Consider the following 22493-nt stretch of genomic DNA (forward strand, 5'->3'; position numbering starts at 1 on the left):
AACACTAGCTTCCTCACAGAAGACTCCCTCCATCTCTGAGATACTCCACAAACACTAGCTTCCTCACAGAAGACTCCCTCCTTCTCTGAGGTACTCCACAAACACTAGCTTCCTCACAGAAGACTCCCTCCATCTCTAAGATACTCCACAAACACTAGCTTCCTCACAGAAGACTCCCTCCATCTCTGAGGTACTCCACAAACACTAGCTTCCTCACAGAAGACTCCCTCCATCTCTGAGGTACTCCACAAACATTAGCTTCCTCACAGAAGACTCCCTCCATCTCTGAGGTACTCCACAAACAATAGCTTCCTCACAGAAGACTCCCTCCATCTCTGAGGTACTCCACAAACAATAGCTTCCTCACAGAAGACTCCCTCCATCTCTGAGGCACTCCACAAACACTAGCTTCCTCACAGAAGACTCCCTCCATCTCTGAGGTACTCCACAAACACTAGCTTCCTTTCAGAAGACTCCCTCCATCTCTGAGGTACTCCACAAACATTAGCTTCCTCACAGAAGACTCCCTCCATCTCTGAGGCACTCCACAAACATTAGCTTCCTCACAGAAGACTCCCTCCATCTCTGAGGCACTCCACAAACATTAGCTTCCTCACAGAAGACTCCCTCCATCTCTGAGGCACTCCACAAACATTAGCTTCCTCACAGAAGACTCCCTCCATCTCTGAGGCACTCCACAAACATTAGCTTCCTCACAGAAGACTCCCTCCATCTCTGAGGCACTCCACAAACACTAGCTTCCTCACAGAAGACTCCCTTCATCTCTGAGATACTCCACAAACACTAGCTTCCTCACAGAAGACTCCCTCCATCTCTGAGGCACTCCACAAATACTAGTTTCGTCAAAGAAGACTCCTTCCATCTCTGAGGTACTCCACAAACACTAGCTTCCTCACAGAAGACTCCCTCCATCTCTGAGGTACTCCAAAAACACTAGCTTCCTCACAGAAGACTCCCTCCATCTCTGAGGCACTCCACAAACACTAGCTTCCTCACAGAAGACTCCCTCCATCTCTGAGGTACTCCACAAACACTAGCTTCCTCACAGAAGACTCCCTCCATCTCTGAGGTACTCCACAAACATTAGCTTCCTCACAGAAGACTCCCTCCATCTCTGAGATACTCCACAAACACTAGCTTCCTCACAGAAGACTCCCTCCATCTCTGAGGTACTCCACAAACATTAGCTTCCTCACAGAAGACTCCCTCCATCTCTGAGATACTCCACAAACACTAGCTTCCTCACAGAAGACTCCCTCCATCTCTGAGGTACTCCACAAACACTAGCTTCCTCACAGAAGACTCCCTCCATCTCTGAGGTACTCCACAAACACTAGCTTCCTCACAGAAGACTCCCTCCATCTCTGAGGTACTCCAAAAACACTAGCTTCCTCACAGAAGACTCCCTCCATCTCTGAGGCACTCCACAAACACTAGCTTCCTCACAGAAGACTCCCTCCATCTCTGAGATACTCCACAAACACTAGCTTCCTCACAGAAGACTCCCTCCATCTCTGAGGTACTCCACAAACATTAGCTTCCTCACAGAAGACTCCCTCCATCTCTGAGATACTCCACAAACACTAGCTTCCTCACAGAAGACTCCCTCCATCTCTGAGGTACTCCACAAACATTAGCTTCCTCACAGAAGACTCCCTCCATCTCTGAGATACTCCACAAACACTAGCTTCCTCACAGAAGACTCCCTCCATCTCTGAGGTACTCCACAAACACTAGCTTCCTCACAGAAGACTCCCTCCATCTCTGAGGTACTCCACAAACACTAGCTTCCTCACAGAAGACTCCCTCCATCTCTGAGGTACTCCACAAACACTAGCTTCTTCACAGAAGACTCCCTCCATCTCTGAGGTACTCCACAAACACTAGCTTCCTCACAGAAGACTCCCTCCATCTCTGAGGTACTCCACAAACACTAGCTTCCTCACAGAAGACTCCTTCCATCTCTGAGGTACTCCACAAACACTAGCTTCCTCACAGAAGACTCCCTCCATCTCTGAGGCACTCCACAAACACTAGCTTCCTCACAGAAGACTCCCTCCATCTCTGAGGCACTCCACAAACACTAGCTTCCTCACAGAAGACTCCTTCCATCTCTGAGGTACTCCACAAACACTAGCTTCCTCACAGAAGACTCCCTCCATCTCTGAGGTACTCCACAAACACTAGCTTCCTCACAGAAGACTCCCTCCATCTCTGAGGTACTCCACAAACACTAGCTTCCTCACAGAAGACTCCCTCCATCTCTGAGATACTCCACAAACACTAGCTGCCTCACGAAGTCTCCCTCCATCTGTGAGGTACTCCACAAACACTAGCTTCATCACAGAAGACTCTCTCTATCTCTGAGGTACTCCACAGACACCAGTTTCCTCCACCGTATTACAGCTTTCACTCTCCTTTTTCTCTTATCCCAGTTTTATTGTCTAGATTAAATGTTCCGTGTGGCTCCTGACTCAAGAGTTCTGCTCTGGGAGCTAAAACTTACTTTTAAAGTCTTCACAAAATTGCCCCCGTTCCAGCGAGCAAGGAGCTCCATTCTTGCAGAATGTCGTTACATATAAATGCCCTGGATATCCTTGATCTGAATTCCTCCTTTCCTATTTCTAATGGTTTTGTTGGTTGGTAGGCATCACCCATCCAGGGAGGTACTACCATCATATCATGAGTGTCACATATGGGTTAGGAGGATGGTAGACAGCAGCCTTCCAATGAGGTTCTAATCTCCTCTCACATGAGTGTGAAACATAAGTAATAGGGTAATAGAGAGCTCTGGAACAGGCTTATCATCACAGTTTAGGCAGAGTATAACCATCTCTTAGCAGTTCCCACTAAAGTATTTTTCTGATTTGTTGATCCTGCGTGGTGGTGGGACAGGAAGCGCCAGGCAGCAAACAACACCAGCAACAGTAACAGTACCAGTAGCAGCAGCAACAGTACTACTAGCAGCAGCAGCAACGGTACTAGTAGCAGCAACAACAGTACTAGTAGCAGTAGCAACAGTACCAGTAGCAGCAGCAACAGTACCAGTAGCAGCAGCAACAGTACCAGTAGCAGCAGCAACAGTACCAGTAGCAGCAGCAACAGTACCAGTAGCAGCAGCAACAGTACCAGTAGCAGCAGCAACAGTACCAGTAGCAGCAGCAACAGTACTAACAGCAGCAACAACAGTACCAGCAGCAATAGTACCAGCAACAGTAACAGTACTAGCAGCAGCAGTAATAGTACCAGCAACAGTGCCAGCAGCAACAGTACCAGCAGCAGTAACAGTACCAATAGTAACAATACCAGCAGCAGTAATACTACCAGCGGCAACAGTACCAGCAACAGCAACAGTACCGACAGTAACAGTACCAGCAGCAGCAATACTACCAGCAACTGTACCAGCAACAGCAACTGTACCAGCAGCAACTGTACGAGCGACAGCAATTGTACCAGCAGCAACTGTACCAGCAGCAGCAACTGTACCAGCAGCAACAGTACCAGTAGCAACAACTGTACGAGCAGCAGCAGCAACAGTACTAGTACCAGCAATTGTACTAGCAACAACAACGGTACCAACAGCAGCAGCGGTGGTGGTAACAGTAACAGCACCGACGTGGTCATCATTGCTCCCTTCAGGAACGTTACCCAGACAGTGGTGACTCAGGGTGTCTTCTTCAACACTACGGGCAGCGCCTCCCTCTGTTCCTGCACACCCGGTTAGTGCCGAGTGCTTTTACACCTGGTCAGTGATGAATGTCTGTGCACCTGGTCAGTGCCGAGTGCCGAGTCAGTGATAAATGTCTGTACTCCTGGCCAGTGATGAATGTCTGTACACCTGGTCAGTGATGAACGTCTGTGCACCTGGTCAGTGATGAGCGTCTGTGCACCTGGCCAGTGATGAACGTCTGTGCACCTGGTCAGTATACTGAATTAATTAGTTTCGTAATCAAGCGGTGGACAGTGCAGTGCAGAGAAATCTGTACTGGTACGTACAAGGTTTTACCCATGAGTAGCAGTCTCTCCATAATACTTGACACAGTGTGAGAAACTTCAGCTGGGAGGGTGAGTGGTCACGTGTAAAGACGGTGAATATGTTGTTGAGCACTGCAAGAAGCCTACTGGCCCATGCTAGTCTGTATTACTGGAGGCCTACTAGATCACATTAGGCTGTCATGCATAAGGCCCTTCTTCTTCTTCTTCTTCTTCTTCTTTTCTTTTCTTTTTTTTCTTTTCTTTTCTTTTCTTTTCTTCTTCTTCTTCTTCTTCTTCTTCTTCTTCTTCTTCTTCTTCTTCTTCTTCTTCTTCTTCTTCTGTTTCTTCTTCTTCTTCTTCTTCTTCTGTTTCTTCTTCTTCTTCTGTTTCTTCTTCTTCTTCTTCTTCTTCTTCTTCTTCTTCTTTTCTTTTCTTTTCTTTTCTTCTTCTTCTTCTTCTTCTTCTTCTTCTTCTTCTTCTTCTTCTTCTTCTTCTTTTTCTTATTATTATTATTATTATTATTATTATTATTATTATTATTTATAGTCTGACTTGACTCAAGAAATCGTAATGACACGATTGCAAATAAACCATACCCCCGGCCGGGGGTATGTGCTAACTTTCCTATGGTGTAGAAATATACCTAGTTGGACGAATCTTATTGTGGCTAGCTGGTCTAGTGGCTAACGCGACGGGCTGGAGTTTTGAGACTCATGACCGCGGGTTCAATCCCGGCCGGGGGTATGGTTTATTTGCAATCGTGTCATTACGATTTCTTGAGTCATGTTGACGGCAGTGAAGGGACTTGAGCTAGAGTTCGTCACGGCCACGCTAGCTGGAGATTCGTCTGTAAAAACTTGCATTTGTGGTCACAGAGGTGCCTGTGCTAACTTTCCTATGGTGTAGAAATATACCTAGTTGGACGAATCTTATTGTGGCTAGCTGGTCTAGTGGCTAACGCGACGGGCTGGAGTTTTGAGACTCATGACCGCGGGTTCAATCCCGGCCGGGGGTATGGTTTATTTATAGTCTTACTGTGTACAGAAGGTTAGGGTATCATTTGATGTTATAAGAAGTTTATGATAACAGAAATTTACGATAACATCTGTGACATTAGTGTGACATTATGTTGTGCTGTATGTAGACTCCAGAAATCGTAATAAAACGACTGCAAACAAATCACAGAACAGACGCCGTTCGAACCCATGGAACACGAGTCCTAAATTTTCACAAGCCAGTGTGTTATATCACCTAGTGATACGTCACCAGATGTCCGCGTGCCTGCCCCAGCAGTGTCAGTTGTCAGACGGGGTCAATGGCCGTCAGATGTATCAGCATCAGTTCCCATCCCCGTCTTGTGCTGCACTGGAGATGGTGTAACACACTGACCCGTGTCAGTACTGAGAGTCCTTCTCTTAAAATCTCGGAAACTGATTGTGCTTGAAGGACTTCCTATAGTTCGGGCAGCGTAGCTTCCCAACGATGATAAAGTACCCTTAGCGAGTCAGTTAGCGTAGCTTCACTATCCTCTCGTATGTACGTCCTGTCTCCAATTATAACTGGGGATAAAGCTCACTGTGTGGGCGAGAGGTTGTCAATAAATCCTCGTATTATTTTGAATTTGTTTGTCTTTTTTTTGTCCTGTCGGAATTTTGTACAATTCATCATTGTAATCAGCCTTACAATAATGAAACTTCTATGATTCTTCCCATACGTCTACAAGAACATCATATCTGTAGAACAACGTTTGTGCCTAACACAGCAACACTCCCACCATGGCGTGGGACACAGCCAGGGTACTATTTCAAGAAAATGACACTATTAAACGAAGGTGTTTCAAATCATCTGCATTCAGACTAGCACAGTAAAACATAACAGTGACATATGTTTTCACTGGCGAGACCCATATTAGACCAGAGTAAGCATCTTGCAACGTCCAACAGCTACTGAGTCTGGAGGCCAGTGAAACCTAGCATTAGCCAGTAATTCTCTCTTGCAGCGTCTCACAACTACAGTCTTGGACCAGAGGTAACTAACATAGGCCAGCAGGCCTCAGTACTCCTCAGTTATTTACAATTTTGTCACTTGATCATTTACAGCGAGAACCAAGTTTAAGCTGTAAATTGTAGCATTGTACTTAGTACAATGCTACAAATTGAAGGCCACGAGTGAGCGAAACGTGGTGCTAACGAAGACTTCACTACAGTGTCTAACACTTGGTCATTGATGGGTGTCTGTACACCTGGTCAGTGATGAGTGTCTGTGCACCTGGTCATTGATCAGTGTCTGTACACCTCGTCAGTGATGAGTGTCTGTACACCTCGTCAGTGATGAGTGTACACCTGGTCAGTGATGAGTGTCTATATACATGATCAGTAATGAGTGTCTGTACACCAGGTCAGTGATGAGTGTACACCTGGTCAGTGATGAGTGTCTGTACACCTGATCATTGATGGGTGTCTGTACACCTGGTCATTGATGGGTGCCTGTACACCTGGTCATTGATGGGTGACTGTACACCTGGTCAGTGATGAGTGTATGTACACCTGGTCAGTGATGAGTGTCTGTACACCTGGTAAGTGATGAGTGTATGTACACCTGGTCAGTGATGAGAGTCTGCGCACCTGGTCAGTGATGAGTGTCTGTACACCTGGTCAGTGATGAGTGTCTGTACACCTGATCAGTGATGAATGTCTGTACACCTGGTCAGTGATGAGTGTCTGTACACCTGGTCAGTGATGAGTGTCTACTCCTGATCAGTGATGAGTGTCTGTATACCTGATCAGTGATGAGTGTACACCTGGTCAGTAATGAGTGTCTGTACACCTGGTCAGTGATGAGTGTCTGTACACCTGGTCAGTGATGAGTGTCTGTACACCTGATCAGTGATGAATGTCTGTACACCTGGTCAGTGGTGAGTGTCTGTACACCTGATCAGTGATGAATGTCTGTACATCTGGTCAGTGATGAGTGTCTGTGCACCTGGTCAGTGATGAGTGTCTGTACACCTGATCAGTGATGAGTGTCTGTACACCTGATCAGTGATGAGTGTACACCTGATCAGTGATGAGTGTCTGTACACCTGATCAGTGATGAGTGTCTGTACACCTGGTCAGTGATGAGCGTCTGTACAGTTAAGACACAAGTGCAACATCTGGATATCTTTATTGTAGACGTTTCGCCATCCAGTGGCTTTATCAATACAGATTCTAGGACATAATAGGAAGACAGTAGAACTATATACAAAAGATGAGGTAATCAGTCCCTCAGCCTTGGAGTTAGTGTTCACAGCATCGTGGTGGATGCTGTGAACACTAACTCCAAGGCTGAGGGACTGATTACCTCATATTTTGTATATAGTTCTACTGTCTTCCTATTATGTCCTAGAATCTGTATTGATGAAGCCACTGGATGGCGAAACGTCTACAATAAAGATATCCAGATGTTGCACATGTGTCTTAACTTTCATATTTGTCGGTATTTTATACCTTTCTTGCACAGCGTCTGTACACCTGGTCAGTGATGAGTATCTGTACACCTGGTCAGTGATGAGTGTACACCTGGTCAGTGATGAGTATCTGTACACCTGGTCAGTGATGAGTGTACACCTGATCAGTGAAAGAATGAGCGGAGGCTCAGTCTTCCGCTCACTAATTCCTGACGGAGAATCCCTAGGATGAGACTCAAGTATACATACGTACGTACACGCACGCATACACACATACACACACGCACACACACACACAAGAAGACAGCAGCGAGTCATGGTACGTGGCGAGGTGTCAGAGTGGGCACCTGTGACCAGCAGGGTCCCACAGGGGTCAGTCCTAGGACCAGTGCTGTTTCTGGTATTTGTGAACGACATGACGGAAGGAATAGACTCTGAGGTGTCCCTGTTTGCAGATGACGTGAAGTTGATGAGAAGAATTCACTCGATCGAAGACCAGGCAGAACTACAAAGGGATCTGGACAGGCTGCAGACCTGGTCCAGCAATTGGCTCCTGGAGTTCAATCCCACCAAGTGCAAAGTCATGAAGATTGGGGAAGGGCAAAGAAGACCGCAGACGGAGTACAGTCTAGGGGGCCAGAGACTACAAACCTCACTCAAGGAAAAAGATCTTAAGAACATAAGAACGAATGAACACTGCAGAAGGCCTACTGGCCCATGCGAGGCAGGTTCAAGTCTCCTACCGGCTTAAGCCAATGCACCCAACCTAGTCAGGTCAGGTCACATTGACTTAAGGGAGGAACACGGCAACCGACCTGGTAGCACAAGCTATCAGGTCCAACTCACACCCACCCACATCCACTCATGTATTTATCCAACCTATTTTTAAAGCTACACAACGTTCTGGCCTCTATAACGGTACTTGGGAGTTTGTTCCACTCATCCACAACTCTATTACCAAACCAGTACTTGGGGTGAGTATAACACCAGGCACATCTCCTGAAGCGCACATCAACCAAATAACTGCTGCAGCATATGGGCGCCTAGCAAACCTCAGAACAGCATTCCGACATCTTAATAAGGAATCATTCAGGACCCTGTACACCGTGTACGTTAGGCCCATATTGGAGTATGCGGCACCAGTTTGGAACCCACACCTAGCCAAGCACGTAAAGAAACTAGAGAAAGTGCAAAGGTTTGCAACAAGACTAGTCCCAGAGCTAAGAGGTATGTCCTACGAGGAGAGGTTAAGGGAAATCAACCTGACGACACTGGAGGACAGGAGAGATAGGGGGGACTTGATAACGACATACAAAATACTGAGAGGAATTGACAAGGTGGACAAAGACAGGATGTTCCAGAGATTGGACACAGTAACAAGGGGACACAGTTGGAAGCTGAAGACACAGATGAATCACAGGGATGTTAGGAAGTATTTCTTCAGCCACAGAGTAGTCAGTAAGTGGAATAGTTTGGGAAGTGATGTAGTGGAGGCAGGATCCATACATAGCTTTAAGCAGAGGTATGATAAAGCTCACGGCTCAGGGAGAGTGACCAAGTAGCGATCAGTGAAGAGGCGGGGCCAGGAGCTCGGACTCGACCCCCGCAACCTCAACTAGGTGAGTACACACACACACACACACACACACACACACACACACACACACACACACACACACACACACAGTGTCTAATCGACATGTGCCTAGGACAAAATGGTACCTAACAGTGGGCACCTGTGATGAACTGGGTCCCACGGGGGTCGGTCCTAGGACCAGTGCTATTTCTGGTAAATGTGAATGACATGATGGAATTGTTAGACTCAGAAGTGTCCCTGTTCCCATATGATGTGAAGTTAATGAGAATTAAATTAGATGAGGATTAGGTAGGACTTCAAGGAGACCTGGACAGGCTGGACACCTGGTCCAGCAACTGGTTTCTCGAATTTAACCCCGCCAAATGCAAAGTCATGAAGATCGGGGAAGGGCACAGAAGACTGCAGACGGAGTATAGGCTAGGTGGCCAAAGACTGCAAACTTCGCTCAAGGAAAAAGATCTTGGGTGAGTATAACACCGAGCATGTCTCCGGCAGCATCTGGGACGTGCTGTGTTGGTCCAGATGGGGGCCCCAAGCATAATTCTTATCGCCTGGTTTTGTACGACCTCCACCCTTTGCCTGCTCTGCGGGATGGAGTTGAAGTGACACAAAGATAGGTAGGATAATTGATTCAAACGTAATTGCCAGGGAACTTCAGGAGGATTTAGGCAAACTCAATACCTAGTCAGAAAAGTGGCAGATACAATTCAATGTAGATAAATGCAAGGTTCTGAAGCTCAGGAGTGTCCACAACCCTAGCACTTATAAGTTAAATAATGTAGAACTTGAAAGTTTAGACACAAGTGCAACATCTGGATATCTTCATTGTAGACGTTTCGCCATCCAGTGGCTTTATCAATACAGATTCTAGGACATAATTAGAAGACAGTAGAACTATATACAAAAGATGAGGTAATCAGTCCCTCAGCCTTGGAGTTAGTGTTCACAGCATCGTGGTGGAGGAGAATCTGGAGCAAAGGCAAGAAGACTGACGGATTGAACATTAAAATAGTATAAAATACCGACAGATTGTTAGGTAAGACACATATGCAACAGTTAGATATCTTTATTTCGAAACGTTTCGCCTACACAGTAGGCTTCTTCAGTCGAGTACAGAAAAGTTGATAGAAGCAGAAGAGACTTGAAGACGATGTAATCAGTCCATCACCCTTAAAGTTTTGAGGTGGTCAGTCCCTCAGTCTGGAGAAGAGCATTGTTCCAAAGTTTGAAACAATATGGAGTTGAAGTGACAGGATGGAGCCTTATATAGCGCCAGGAGGTGAGACAGAGGTCCTACTTTTTCCTTCACCTTCGTCCTATACACTTGAAAGAACCCCTTTGGATTAGTCTTTGATTCACTAGCAACTCTAATTTCATAGTCACGTTTAGCCTTTCTAATCCCCTTTTTTACTTCTTTTTTAAGCTGAACATATTGGTCAGTAAGGTTAACCTCTGTGGAAATAAATGGTATCAAATACCGACACAGTGGAAATTTAAACACATATGCAGTATAATGTGATCCTTTATTGACAACTTTTCACCCACACAGTGGGCTTTTTCTGTGTGTGACTTGAAAAAGCCCATTGTGTGGGTGAAACGTTGTCAATAAAGGATCACATTATACTGCATATGTGTTTATATTTCCACAAGGTTAACCTCTCCTCTTCTGATGCGCCTATAAATTCCCCTTTTCTCCCCTAATAGATGCTTTAGCCTCCTGTTAACCCATTTGGGATCGTTATTATTAGACCTAATATCTCTCTGGGGAATGTGTATACTCTGGGCATTGTGTACATTATTAAGAAAAAAATCATAAAAACAGATCCCTTCATAATCATAAGTATAATCATCGCCAATAAAATCATTAGCTAGGTAACCCCAATCAAGATTAGACAGATGTTCCCTAATCCATTATAGTCGGCAGAACGGAAATCAGGGATTTTTACTGTATTATCATTATTCTTGCATTCCCAGTTAATGCTAAAAGTGATGGACTTGTGATCACTTGCGCCAAGCTCTTCAGTGATCTCCAGATTATTCACGAGTGTTTCCTTATTTGACAAGACTAGGTCTAGCAAATTATTACCCCTGGTAGGTTCTGTTACGCTCTGCTTCAGAAAACAGTCCTGAACTGTTTCCATAAAGTCACTGGACTCTAGATTACCTGTCAAAGAATTCCAGTCAATTTGACTAAAGTAAAAGTCCCCCACTATGACTATGTTATTGTGTCTAGAAGCCCTAACAATTTCGTCCCAAAGAAGTCTCCCTCTATCGGTATTTTATACCTTTCTTGCACAATGTAGAACTTAACAATACAGATTGCGAAAAGGAATCAGTAACCTTAAACCAAGACAGCAATGCCTAAGCGTACGTAATAAGGCAAACAGATTACTGGGATTTTTATCAAGAAGTGTAAGCAACAGAAGTTCAGGGGTTATATTACAGCAGCATATGGGAATCTTTATTCAGGAAACGTTTCGCCACACAGTGGCTTCATTAGTCCAATATAAAGATTCCCATATGCTGCATAAGTGTCTCAATCTTCAACTTGTCGGTTTTTCAAACCATTCATCACAACTGTCAGACACTGCAGCATCATGGGATCTTGTTACAAAGAATTCTTCAACACTTGTTCAACCTTTGGACGAAGACCTACTTCGACTAGTGGATGGTACCACTATGACCCCGCCTCCGCCTGCTTCACCTCACCTCACTACAGTATATAAGCCACGTCTACGGCCCTATGCTGTACATTCTACAAGATTGATGGACTGAACACATCGACTCCAGGTTGAGGGACTGATTACCTCATTCTCCTCCTCTCCTTACGCCTTCCTCTTTGTATTGGACTGATGAAGCCAATTATTTAACTTATAAGTGCTAGGGTTATGGACACTCCCGAGCTTCAGAACCTTGCATTTATCTACATTGAACTGCATCTGCCACTTTTCTGACCAAGAGTAGAGTTTTTCTAAATCCTCCTGAAGTTCCCTAACATCTACGTTTGAATCAATTATCCTACCTATCTTCGTGTCATCGGCGAATTTGCTCATATCACTAGTAATTCCTTCATCAAGATCATTGATATATATTATAAACATATAGGATATAGGAAAGTATTGGTTTGGAAGTAGGGTAGTTGATGAGTGGAACAGTCTATCTAGTTGGGTTATTGAGGCTAAAACCTTGGGTAGTTTCAAATTTAGGTTGGATAAATACATGACTGAGAGGGGGTTGGATTTGAGTGGGACGTGTATATGAGTGGATAGAGTTAACTGAGCTTATTTCTTGGGTGGCATTGAAAATTGGGGTAGCCAAATGTTTTGTTAGTGGGATGGATTGTAAAGGGCCTGCATAATATGGGCTAACAGGCCTGCTGCAGTGTTCCTCCTTTCTTATGTTCTTATGGTCTTATAAACCAGATAACTGCTTCAGCATTTCGGCGCCTGGCAAATCTGAGAATAGCGTTCCGATACTTTAGTAAGGAATCGTTCAAGACACTGTACACCGTGTACGTCAGGCCCATATTGGAGTATGCAGCACCTGTTTGGAACCCACACTTTATTAAGCACGTCAAGAAATTAGAGAGAGTGCAAAGGTTTGCGACAAGGTTAGTTCCAGAGCTAAGGGGAATGTAAGACACATAGGCAACAGTTAGGCAACTTTATTCCGAAACGTTTCGCCTACACAGTAGGCTTCTTCAGTCAAGAAGCCTACTGTGTAGGCGAAACGTTTCGGAATAAAGTTGCCTAAATGTTGCCTATGTGTCTTATCTACCAACCTGTCGGTATTGTATACCATTTGATAATCACACTTCGATCATGTCTCCCCTCATTCTTTGTCTAACAAGAATGAAGACTCTTAAGAACATAAGAACGAAGGAACACTGCAGAAGGCCTACTGGCCCATGCGAGGCAGGTCCAAGTCTCCTACCGGCTTAAGCCAATGCACCCAACCTAGTCAGGTCAGGTCACATTTTACTTAAGGGAGGAACATGGGCCAGTAGGCCTTCTGCAGTGTTCCTTCGTTCTTATGTTCTTATGTTCTTAAGAGTCTTCAATCGCTCTTCGTACGGAAGATTTCTAAAGCTATGTATTAATTTGGTCATTCTACGCTGGATATTTTCTAACGAATTTATATCCATTCTGTAATACGGAACCCAGAACTGAGCTGCATAATCTAGGTGAGGCCTTACTAATGATGTATAAAGCTGCAGTATAACCTCTGGACTTCTGTTGCTTACACTTTTTGATATAAATCCCAATAATCTATTTGCCTTATTACGTACGCTTAGGCACTGCTGTCTTGGTTTAAGGTTACTGCTTACCATAACCCCCAAGTCCTTTTCACAATCTGTATGGCTAAGTTCTACATTATTTAACTTATAAGTGCTAGGGTTATGGACACTCCCGAGCGTCGGAACCTTGCATTTATCTACATTGAACTGCATCTGCCACTTTGCTGACCAGGTATTGAGTTTGTCTAAATCCTCCTGAAGTTCCCTGATATGTATGTTTGAATCAATTATCCTACCTATTTTTGTGTCATCGGCGAATTTGCTCATTTCACTAGTAATTCCCTCATCAAGATCATTGATATATATTATAAACAACAACGGGCCCAAGACTGATCCCTGTGGAACGCCACTTGTTACAGGTCCCCACTCGGATTTAACCCCATTTATGGACACTGCTTCCTGTCTGTGAGCCATGACTCGATCCATGAGAGCACTTTTCCCCCAATGCCATGAGCTGCCACTTTCTTTAACAGTCTCTGGTGCGGAACTCTATCAAAAGCCTTACTAAAATCTAGGTAAATAATATCAAATTCTTTGTCGTGATCAACAGCCTCAAAAGCTTTACTGAATAAAATTAATAAATTAGACAAGAACGGCCTCTCGAGAATCCATGCTGAGTATCATTAAGAACTGGAATATCGTTAGTGTCTTTCTGTGTAGAAACTGAGAGAAAATAATTATTTAAAATCGAGCACATTTCATTCTCTTTTTCAGTAAGATGCCCATAGTTATTTTTAAGGAGACCTATCTTATCTCTAACTTTTGTTCTATAAACCTGGAAAAAACTTTTTGGGTTAGTTTTAGAATCCCTAGCAACTTTAATTTCATAGTCCCTTTTAGCTTTTCGTATCCCCCTTTTAATGTCCCTCTTAATGTCAATATACTGATTCATAAGATGACCCTCACCTCTTTTGATACGCCTATAAATTCCTTTCTTATGCCCTAGTAGATATTTCAGCCTATTATTCATCCATTTTGGTTCATTTCTACTTGATCTAATTTCTTTATATGGGATAAACGCTCTTTGAGCAGCATGTATAGTGTTCAGAAAACTGTCATATTGATAGCTCTCTTCGTTACCCCAGTCAACAGATGATAAGTGTTCTCTAAGCCCATCGTAATCTGCTAAGCGAAAATCTGGGACTGTTACTGAGTTATCCCTACTATCGTACTTCCATTCAATGCTAAATGTAATTGATTTGTGATCGCTTGTGCCAAGTTCCTCAATAATTTCTAAATTATTAACAAGGGTTTCCTTGTTCGCCAGAACCAAATCAAGTAGGTTATTTCCCCTTGTAGGTTCTGTCACAAACTGCTTCAAAAAATATTCCTGTACTACTTCTAAGAAGTCATTTGATTCTAAATTCCCAGTCAAGTAATTCCATTCAATGTGACTAAAGTTAAAGTCCCCTAGAATTACTACATTATCGTGCCTTGTGGCCTTAACAATTTCCTCCCACAGTAATTTCCCTTGGTCCCTATCTAAGTTTGGGGGACGGTATATCACTCCTAGAATCAATTTTTTATGCCCCTCGGAAAATTCTATCCAGACTCTGTATGTGTTACCTCAGACTTAATATCGGCCTGACTACACTGGAGAACAGGAGGGTTAGGGGAGACATGATAACGACATACAAAATACTGCGTGGAACAGACAAGGTGGACAGAGACATGATGTTCCAGAGAGGGGACACAGAAACAAGGGGTCACGATTGGAAGTTGAAGACCCAGATGAGTCAAAGGGATGTTAGGAAGTATTTCTTCAATCATAGAGTAGTCAGGAAGTGAAATAGCCTAGCAAGTGAGGTAGTGGAGGCAGGAACAATACATAGCTTTAAGATGAGGTATGATAAAGCTCATGGAGCAGGGAGAGAGAGGACCCAGTAGCACTCAGTGAAGAGGCGGGGCCAGGAGCTGAGTATCGACCCCTGCAACCACAATTAGGCGAGTACACACACACACACACACACACACACACACACACACACACACACACACACACACACACACATTAACCCAGATACCCCCCCCCCCCACTCACACATTTCATCTTTATCGCAGATATTAGAAGATATTTTGCCTCTTGTTCATTCTTAATGGTCATTCTCGCGAGTTTTTAAATAATCGATTCATTTTGGGTAATGGAGGTGTGAAACCTTGGCTTCCATTATCGAATAACAATAAAAGGTAATTTGATTTTTATAATTACCTTGAAGTCATCGACCCATGATATATGTATATATATATATATATATATATATATATATATATATATATATATATATATATATATATATATATATATATATATATATATATATATATATATATATACATTTCTAGAAACATTTCATTTTTCACAGCGGAAGCTTTATTATTTTTCGTGATATTAATGTAGGTCATTTGGCAAGGTAAGGTGATTAAGGCAGGTGAATGACGCAATTACTGATGACGAGAGCTCGGCGACCCACCACAATATTTTCTTCGGGTAAATGCAGAGTGTTGGTGTTGGTGGTTGTGTTGGTGGTAGTGGTCTAGTGGTGGCAGTAGTGGTGGTAGTGGTTTAGTGTTGGTGGTAGTGGTGATGGTGGTAGCGGTAGTGATGGTGGTAATGGTGATGGTAGTGTTGGTGGTAGTGGTGGTGGTATTAGTGGTGATGGTAGTGGTGGTAGTGATGGTGGTGGTAGTGATGGTGGTGGTAGTAGGAGTGGTGATGGTGGTAGTGGCGGTGGTGGCAGTGGTGGTGGTGGGAGTAGTGGTGGTGGTTGTGCAGTGGTGGTATTAGTGGTGGTGGTTGGAGTAGTGGTGGTGGTTGTGCAGTGGTGGTATTAGTGGTGGTGGTAGTGTTGGTGGTGGTGCAGTGATGGTAGTGGTGGTGGTAGTGGTGGTGGTAGTGGTAGTGATGGTGGTAATGGTGATGGTAGTGTTGATGGTAATGGTGGTGGTAGCAGTGGTGTTGCTGGTGGTGGTGGTGGTAGTGGTGGTAGTGGTGGTGGTGGTGGTAGTAGTAGGAGTGGTGGTGGTAGTAGTGTGGTGGTGGTGGTATTAATGGTGGTAGTAGTGGTGGTATAGAAGGGCGCCATGCACGTCTGTACATCGTTCTGGGAATCGAAAATACTACAACCAAGGGGAAGTGTTCCCTATAGGTCTCTGAGTACTGGAAGACTGTGGGAGACTGTCTTTGGGGTTTGAAACAGTCTGAGATAGGATGGCCTCGCTTATGCCAGTAACTGGTTGTCTCTATGCCTGCCTGGTCTTTAGAGGTGCGTTGTAGTTCACTCACATCTTCAGTCTTCGTGCCACCTGCAGACCTCTTGCTCTGAGGTCCTTTATCACGGCAATGCTCATGGGAAGAGATGTCTATGGGACCTCTCACGTAACGATTAGCATCAAAAGTATCTGCCAGTTTTGCTACCTCCTGGACTGAAATTAACTTGTGATGTACCAAGAAAATTAACCAACTGAGCAACAGACTCTAAAACGTTGTCTATAAGAATTAATTAATGAATTCACCGAAATGTAGGACTCCTGATCTCTGTACCATTTTTTATTTTCTTGGCTGGAATCTAGTAAAATTTACGCACGTTTTCCCTGGTTGACGCCTATTCAACTTAAATTCATTGCTCTGTTTAGCAGGGAAGCATTGATGTACACTAAACACAGTAATCTTCACAATGCTATATTTAGAGAAGTTTTCATCATCCATGGGAGACTATAACGAGAGAGGAAAGTGATACTTTAGAGCTTTTCACATCTCTCATACACCGACATATTCCTGACTCACGAAGCGAAAATCTACCTTTTATCTGATCTCTAATTTTATCAAATATCTATTGAGTGTTGATGCTACACTGATCCCAGGGTCTCTGCCACTTCTTGAAACATTTCTTCAATTCTGTTTTCCCAATGACTTGCGCAACGGCAGCCGATTCTGCTTGATTCTCCTTCACGTAGTTAAAATGTCGCCCCCTGAGTGCTATTTTTATTTTGGAAAGAGAAAGAAGTTACAGCTTAGATCTTGGGAGTTTGGAGATGAGGAACTACCACCATATTGTTATTGGCCAGAAAACGATGGTCTTTCTGGTCTTGAGTTAGCAAGAATGGCACATATTTCGCAGCCATTCGACACAAGTTTAAATTTTCAGTCAAAATGCTTAGACACGATCCTTCAAAAAATTCCACAGTACTTGCAATGTCCTGAATACTGTGACGATGATCCTTGTGAATAGCTTTCCTTATTTTTTTCAATGCTGGTGTTTGTTTTTGAATTTGATGCACGACTAAAGTGTTCATAATCTTCAACTGATGTTCGTCTTGTCTTCAATCGAGAAAAACATTCTAAACACTGTGTCCGACTTATTGCTTCGTCGCCATATACTCTCTGGAGCATTTTTGTGAATTTCGCCAGTTGTTTTATCTAGCTTGAAATAGAATTTCACACGCACACACACACACATACACACACATACACACACATACACACACACACACACACACACACACACACACACACACACACACACACACACACACACACACACACATACATATGCACACACACACATACACATACAAACACACACACATACACACACACACACACCACACACACACACACACACACACACACACACATACACACACACACACACACACACACACACAATGTGCAAGGAGGCTGAGGAGAGGTTTGTACCCAAGGGTAACAGGAATAATGAAAAAGCCAGGATGAGTCCATAGTTCACCCAAAGGTGCAGGGAGGCAAAAACCAAGTGTGCTAGGGAATGGAAGAAATATAGAAGGCAAAGGACCCAGGAGAATAAAGAGAGCAGTCGTAGAGCCAGAAATGAATATGCACAGATAAGAAGGGAGGCCCAAAGACAATATGAAAACGACATAGCAGCGAAAGCCAAATCTGACCCGAAGCTGTTTTACAGCCACATCAGGAGGAAAGCAACAGTCAAGGACCAGGTAATCAGGCTAAGGAAGGAAAGAGGAGAGACAACAAGAAATGACCGTGAAGTATGTGAGGAACTCAACAAGAGATTCAAAGAAGTGTTCACAGAGGAGACAGAAGGGGCTCCAGAAAGACGGAGAGGTGGGGCACACCACCAAGTGCTGGACACAGTACACACAGCCGAGGAAGAAGTGAAGAGGCTTCTGAGTGAGATAGATACCTCAAAGGCAATGGGGCCGGATAACATCTCTCCATGGGTCCTGAGAGAGGGAGCAGAGGCGCTATGTGTACCCCTAACAACAATATTCAATACATCTATCGAAACAGGGAGATTGCCTGAGGCATGGAAGACAGCAATGTAGTCCCAATCTTTAAAAAAGGAGACAGACATGAAGCACTAAACTACAGACCAGTGTCACTGACATGTATAGTATGCAAAGTCATAGAGAAGATTATCAGGAGAAGAGTGGTGGAACACCTAGAAAGGAATGATCTCATCAACAGCAGCGAACATGGTTTCAAGGACGGGAAATCCTGTGTCACAAACCTACTGGAGTTCTATGACATGGTGAGAGCAGTAAGACAGGAGAGAGAGAGGGGTGGGTGGATTGTGTTTTCTTGGACCGCAAGAAGGCGTTTGACACAGTTCCACACAAGAGATCAGTGCAAAAACTGGAGGACCAAGCAGGGATAACAGGGAAGGCACTACAATGGATCAGGGAATACTTGTCAGTAAGACAGCAGCGAGTCATGGTACGTGGCGAGGTGTCAGAGTAGGCACCTGTGACCAGCGGGGTCCCACGGGGGTCAGTCCTAGGACCAGTTCTGTTTCTGGTATTTGTGAACGACATGACGGAAGGAATAGACTCTGAGGTGTCCCTGTTTGCAGATGACGTGAAGTTGATGAGAAGAATTCATTCGATCGAAGACCAGGCAGAACTACAAAGGGATCTGGACAGGCTGCAGACCTGGTCCAGCAATTGGTTCCTGGAGTTCAACCCCACCAAGTGCAAAGTCATGAAGATTGGGGAAGGGCAAAGAAGACCGCAGACGGAGTACAGTCTAGGGGGCCAGAGACTACAAACCTCACTCTAGGAAAAATATCTTGGGATGAGTATAACGCCAAGCACATCTCCTGAGGCGCACATCAACCAAATAACTGCTGCAGCATATGGGCGCCTAGCAAACCTCAGAACAGCATTCTGACATCTTAATAAGGAATCGTTCAAGACCCTGTACACCGTGTACGTTAGGCCCATATTGGAGTATGCGGCACCAGTTTGGGACCCACACCTAGACAAGCATGTAAAGAAACTAGAGAAAGTGCAAAGGTTTGCAACAAGACTAGTCCCAAAACTAAGGGGTATGTCCTACGAAGAGAGGTTAAGGGAAATCGACCTGACGACACTGGAGGACAGGAGAGATAGGGGGACATGATAACGACATACAAAATACTGAGAGGAATTGACAAGGTGGACAAAGACAGGATGTTCCAGAGATTGGACACAACAACAAGGGGACACAGTTGGAAGTTGAAGATATAGATGAATCACAGGGATGTTAGGAAGTATTTCTTCAGCCACAGAGTAGTCAGGAAGTGGAATAGTCTGGGAAGCGATGTAGTGGAGGTAGGATGCACACATAGCTTTAAGCAGAGGTATGATAAAGCTCTCGGTTCAGGGAGAGTGACCCAGTAGCGACCAGTGAAGAGGCGGGGCCAGGAGCTAGGACTCGACCCCTGCAACCTCATCTAGGTGAGTACACACACACACGCACACACACACACACACACACACGCACACACACACACGCACACACACACGCACACACACACACACACACACACACACACACACACACACACACACACACACACACACACACACACACACACGCAGTTCTTTTAAAAATTCCCTTCCGTTACACAAACAGTTGCAACAACGCGCTAACAAAACAAATAAATGCCTGTTTAACCATAATGGAATGACCGACCGCACTGAAACTCGCCACAATGATGTGTACTGCACAACGTGATACACACCGGTACCATATTTCATACAGGAAGAAAGGAAAATCTCGAGTCCAGGAATGTTTTGATAAAACCTCGTGATATATATATATATATATATATATATATATATATATATATATATATATATATATATATATATATATACTTCCCGGTAAAAGTAGATCTTAGACAGGGATGTGTAATGTCACCATGGTTGTTTAATATATTTATAGATGGGGTTGTAAAATAAGTAAATGCTAGGGTGTTCGGGAGAGGGGTGGGATTAAATTATGGGGAATCAAATTCAAAATGGGAATTGACACAGTTACTTTTTGCTGATGATACTGTGCTTATGGGAGATTCTAAAGAAAAATTGCAAAGGTTAGTGGATGAGTTTGGGAATGTGTGTAAAGGTAGAAAGTTGAAAGTGAGCATAGAAAAGAGTAAGGTGATGAGAATATCAAATGATTTAGATAAAGAAAAATTGGATATCAAATTGGGGAGGAGGAGTATGGAAGAAGTGAATGTTTTCAGATACTTGGGAGTTGAAGTGTCGGCGGATGGATTTATGAAGGATGAGGTTAATCATAGAATTGATGAGGGAAAAAAGGTGAGTGGTGCGTTGAGGTATATGTGGAGTCAAAAAACGTTATCTATGGAGGCAAAGAAGGGAATGTATGAAAGTATAGTAGTACCAACACTCTTATATGGATGTGAAGCTTGGGTGGTAAATGCAGCAGCGAGGAGACGGTTGGAGGCAGTGGAGATGTCCTGTCTAAGGGCAATGTGTGGTGTAAATATTATGCAGAAAATTCGGAGTGTGGAAATTAGGAGAAGGTGTGGAGTTAATAAAAGCATTAGTCAGAGGGCAGAAGAGGGGTTGTTGAGGTGGTTTGGTCATTTAGAGAGAATGGATCAAAGTAGAATGACATGGAAAGCATATAAATCTATAGGGGAAGGAAAGAGTGGTAGGGGTCGTCCTCGAAAGGGTTGGAAAGACGGGGGAAAGGAGGTTTTGTGGGCGAGGCGCTTGGACTTCCAGCAAGCGTGCATGAGCGTGTTAGAAAGGAGTGAATGGAGACGAATGATACTTGGGACCTGACGATCTGTTGGAGTGTGAGCAGGGTAATATTTAGTGAAGGGATTCAGGGAAACCGGTTATTTTCATATAGTCGGACTTGAGTCCTGGAAATGGGAAGTACAATGCCTGCACTTTAAAGGAGGGGTTTGGGATACTGGCAGTTTGGAGGGATATGTTGTGTATCTTTATACGTATATGCTTCTAAACTGTTGTATTCTGAGCACCTCTGCAAAAGCAGTGATAATGTGTGAGTGTGGTGAAAGTGTTGAATGATGAAGGTATTTTCTTTTTGGGGATTTTCTTTCTTTTTTGGGTCACCCTGCCTCGGTGGGAGACGACCGACTTGTTGAAAAAAAAAACATATATATTATACAATTTTGGTGTAGATCAATTTTTTGGGCCTATATTTTCAATTTTGGGATTTTTCAAAATTGTCTCAAAAATTTAATACTACCTTCTTTTAAAAATGTATTTATTCCATTTAGGAAGAGTTAGAGAGGTTTAAAGAGAGATGGAGGTGTCTAACGAAGGAGGAGTTTAGAAAGAGAGGGTCGAGCTGGTAGAGAGATGGAGTTGTTTAAAGATAAAGGAATTTAGAAAGAGATGAAATTGGTTAGAGGGAGATGGCTGTCTTTAGAGAGACTGATGTGTGTAAAGAGAGGTGGATGAAGTTAAATAAATGTAAAGGCATCTAGGGAGAGATGACGGTGTTTAGCAAGAGACAGCGTTATTTAGAGAAAGATGGAGAAATTTACCGAGACATAGAGTTGTTCAGAAGAGATTGGTATGTTTAGAAGGAGATGTAGAAAGTTAGACTGAGTTAGACTGAGGTTAGAGAGAGAGATGGAGGCGATGATGGAGGTAACTGATGTTTGTCTGTTGTGTACAGGAAGTCAGTTGTTGGTGAGTTTGTGTCTGACTGACCTCAACTTTACCAGAGACCTGACCAACAACAACACTCAACTATACTTCAACACCTCACGCACCTTAATGGCCACGGTGAGTACTTCATCCTCGCTCTCCAGTTCTTCTTTTTCTTCTGCTGCTGCTGTTGCTGGCTCTCCAACTGACTGCCTTTTCCGTCTTCTCTTATATATCTTCATTAT

General features: G+C 43.9%; 1 protein-coding gene across 1 annotated transcript in view; it reads left to right on the top strand.

Annotated features, from left to right (window-relative positions):
• Window positions 1-22493, top strand: part of LOC128694331 (dentin sialophosphoprotein-like) — a 153335-nt gene that overhangs the window by 101620 nt on the left and 29222 nt on the right. Inside the window, exons 6-7 of the mRNA XM_070105376.1 lie at window positions 2917-3740; window positions 22277-22386. Coding sequence (XP_069961477.1) covers window positions 2917-3740; window positions 22277-22386 — 934 coding nt within the window. The remainder of the gene's footprint in view (window positions 1-2916; window positions 3741-22276; window positions 22387-22493) is intronic.

This window comes from Cherax quadricarinatus, chromosome 6 (genome assembly GCF_038502225.1).
Source record: "Cherax quadricarinatus isolate ZL_2023a chromosome 6, ASM3850222v1, whole genome shotgun sequence".
In the NCBI taxonomy this organism is placed as follows: Eukaryota; Metazoa; Arthropoda; class Malacostraca; order Decapoda; family Parastacidae; genus Cherax; species Cherax quadricarinatus.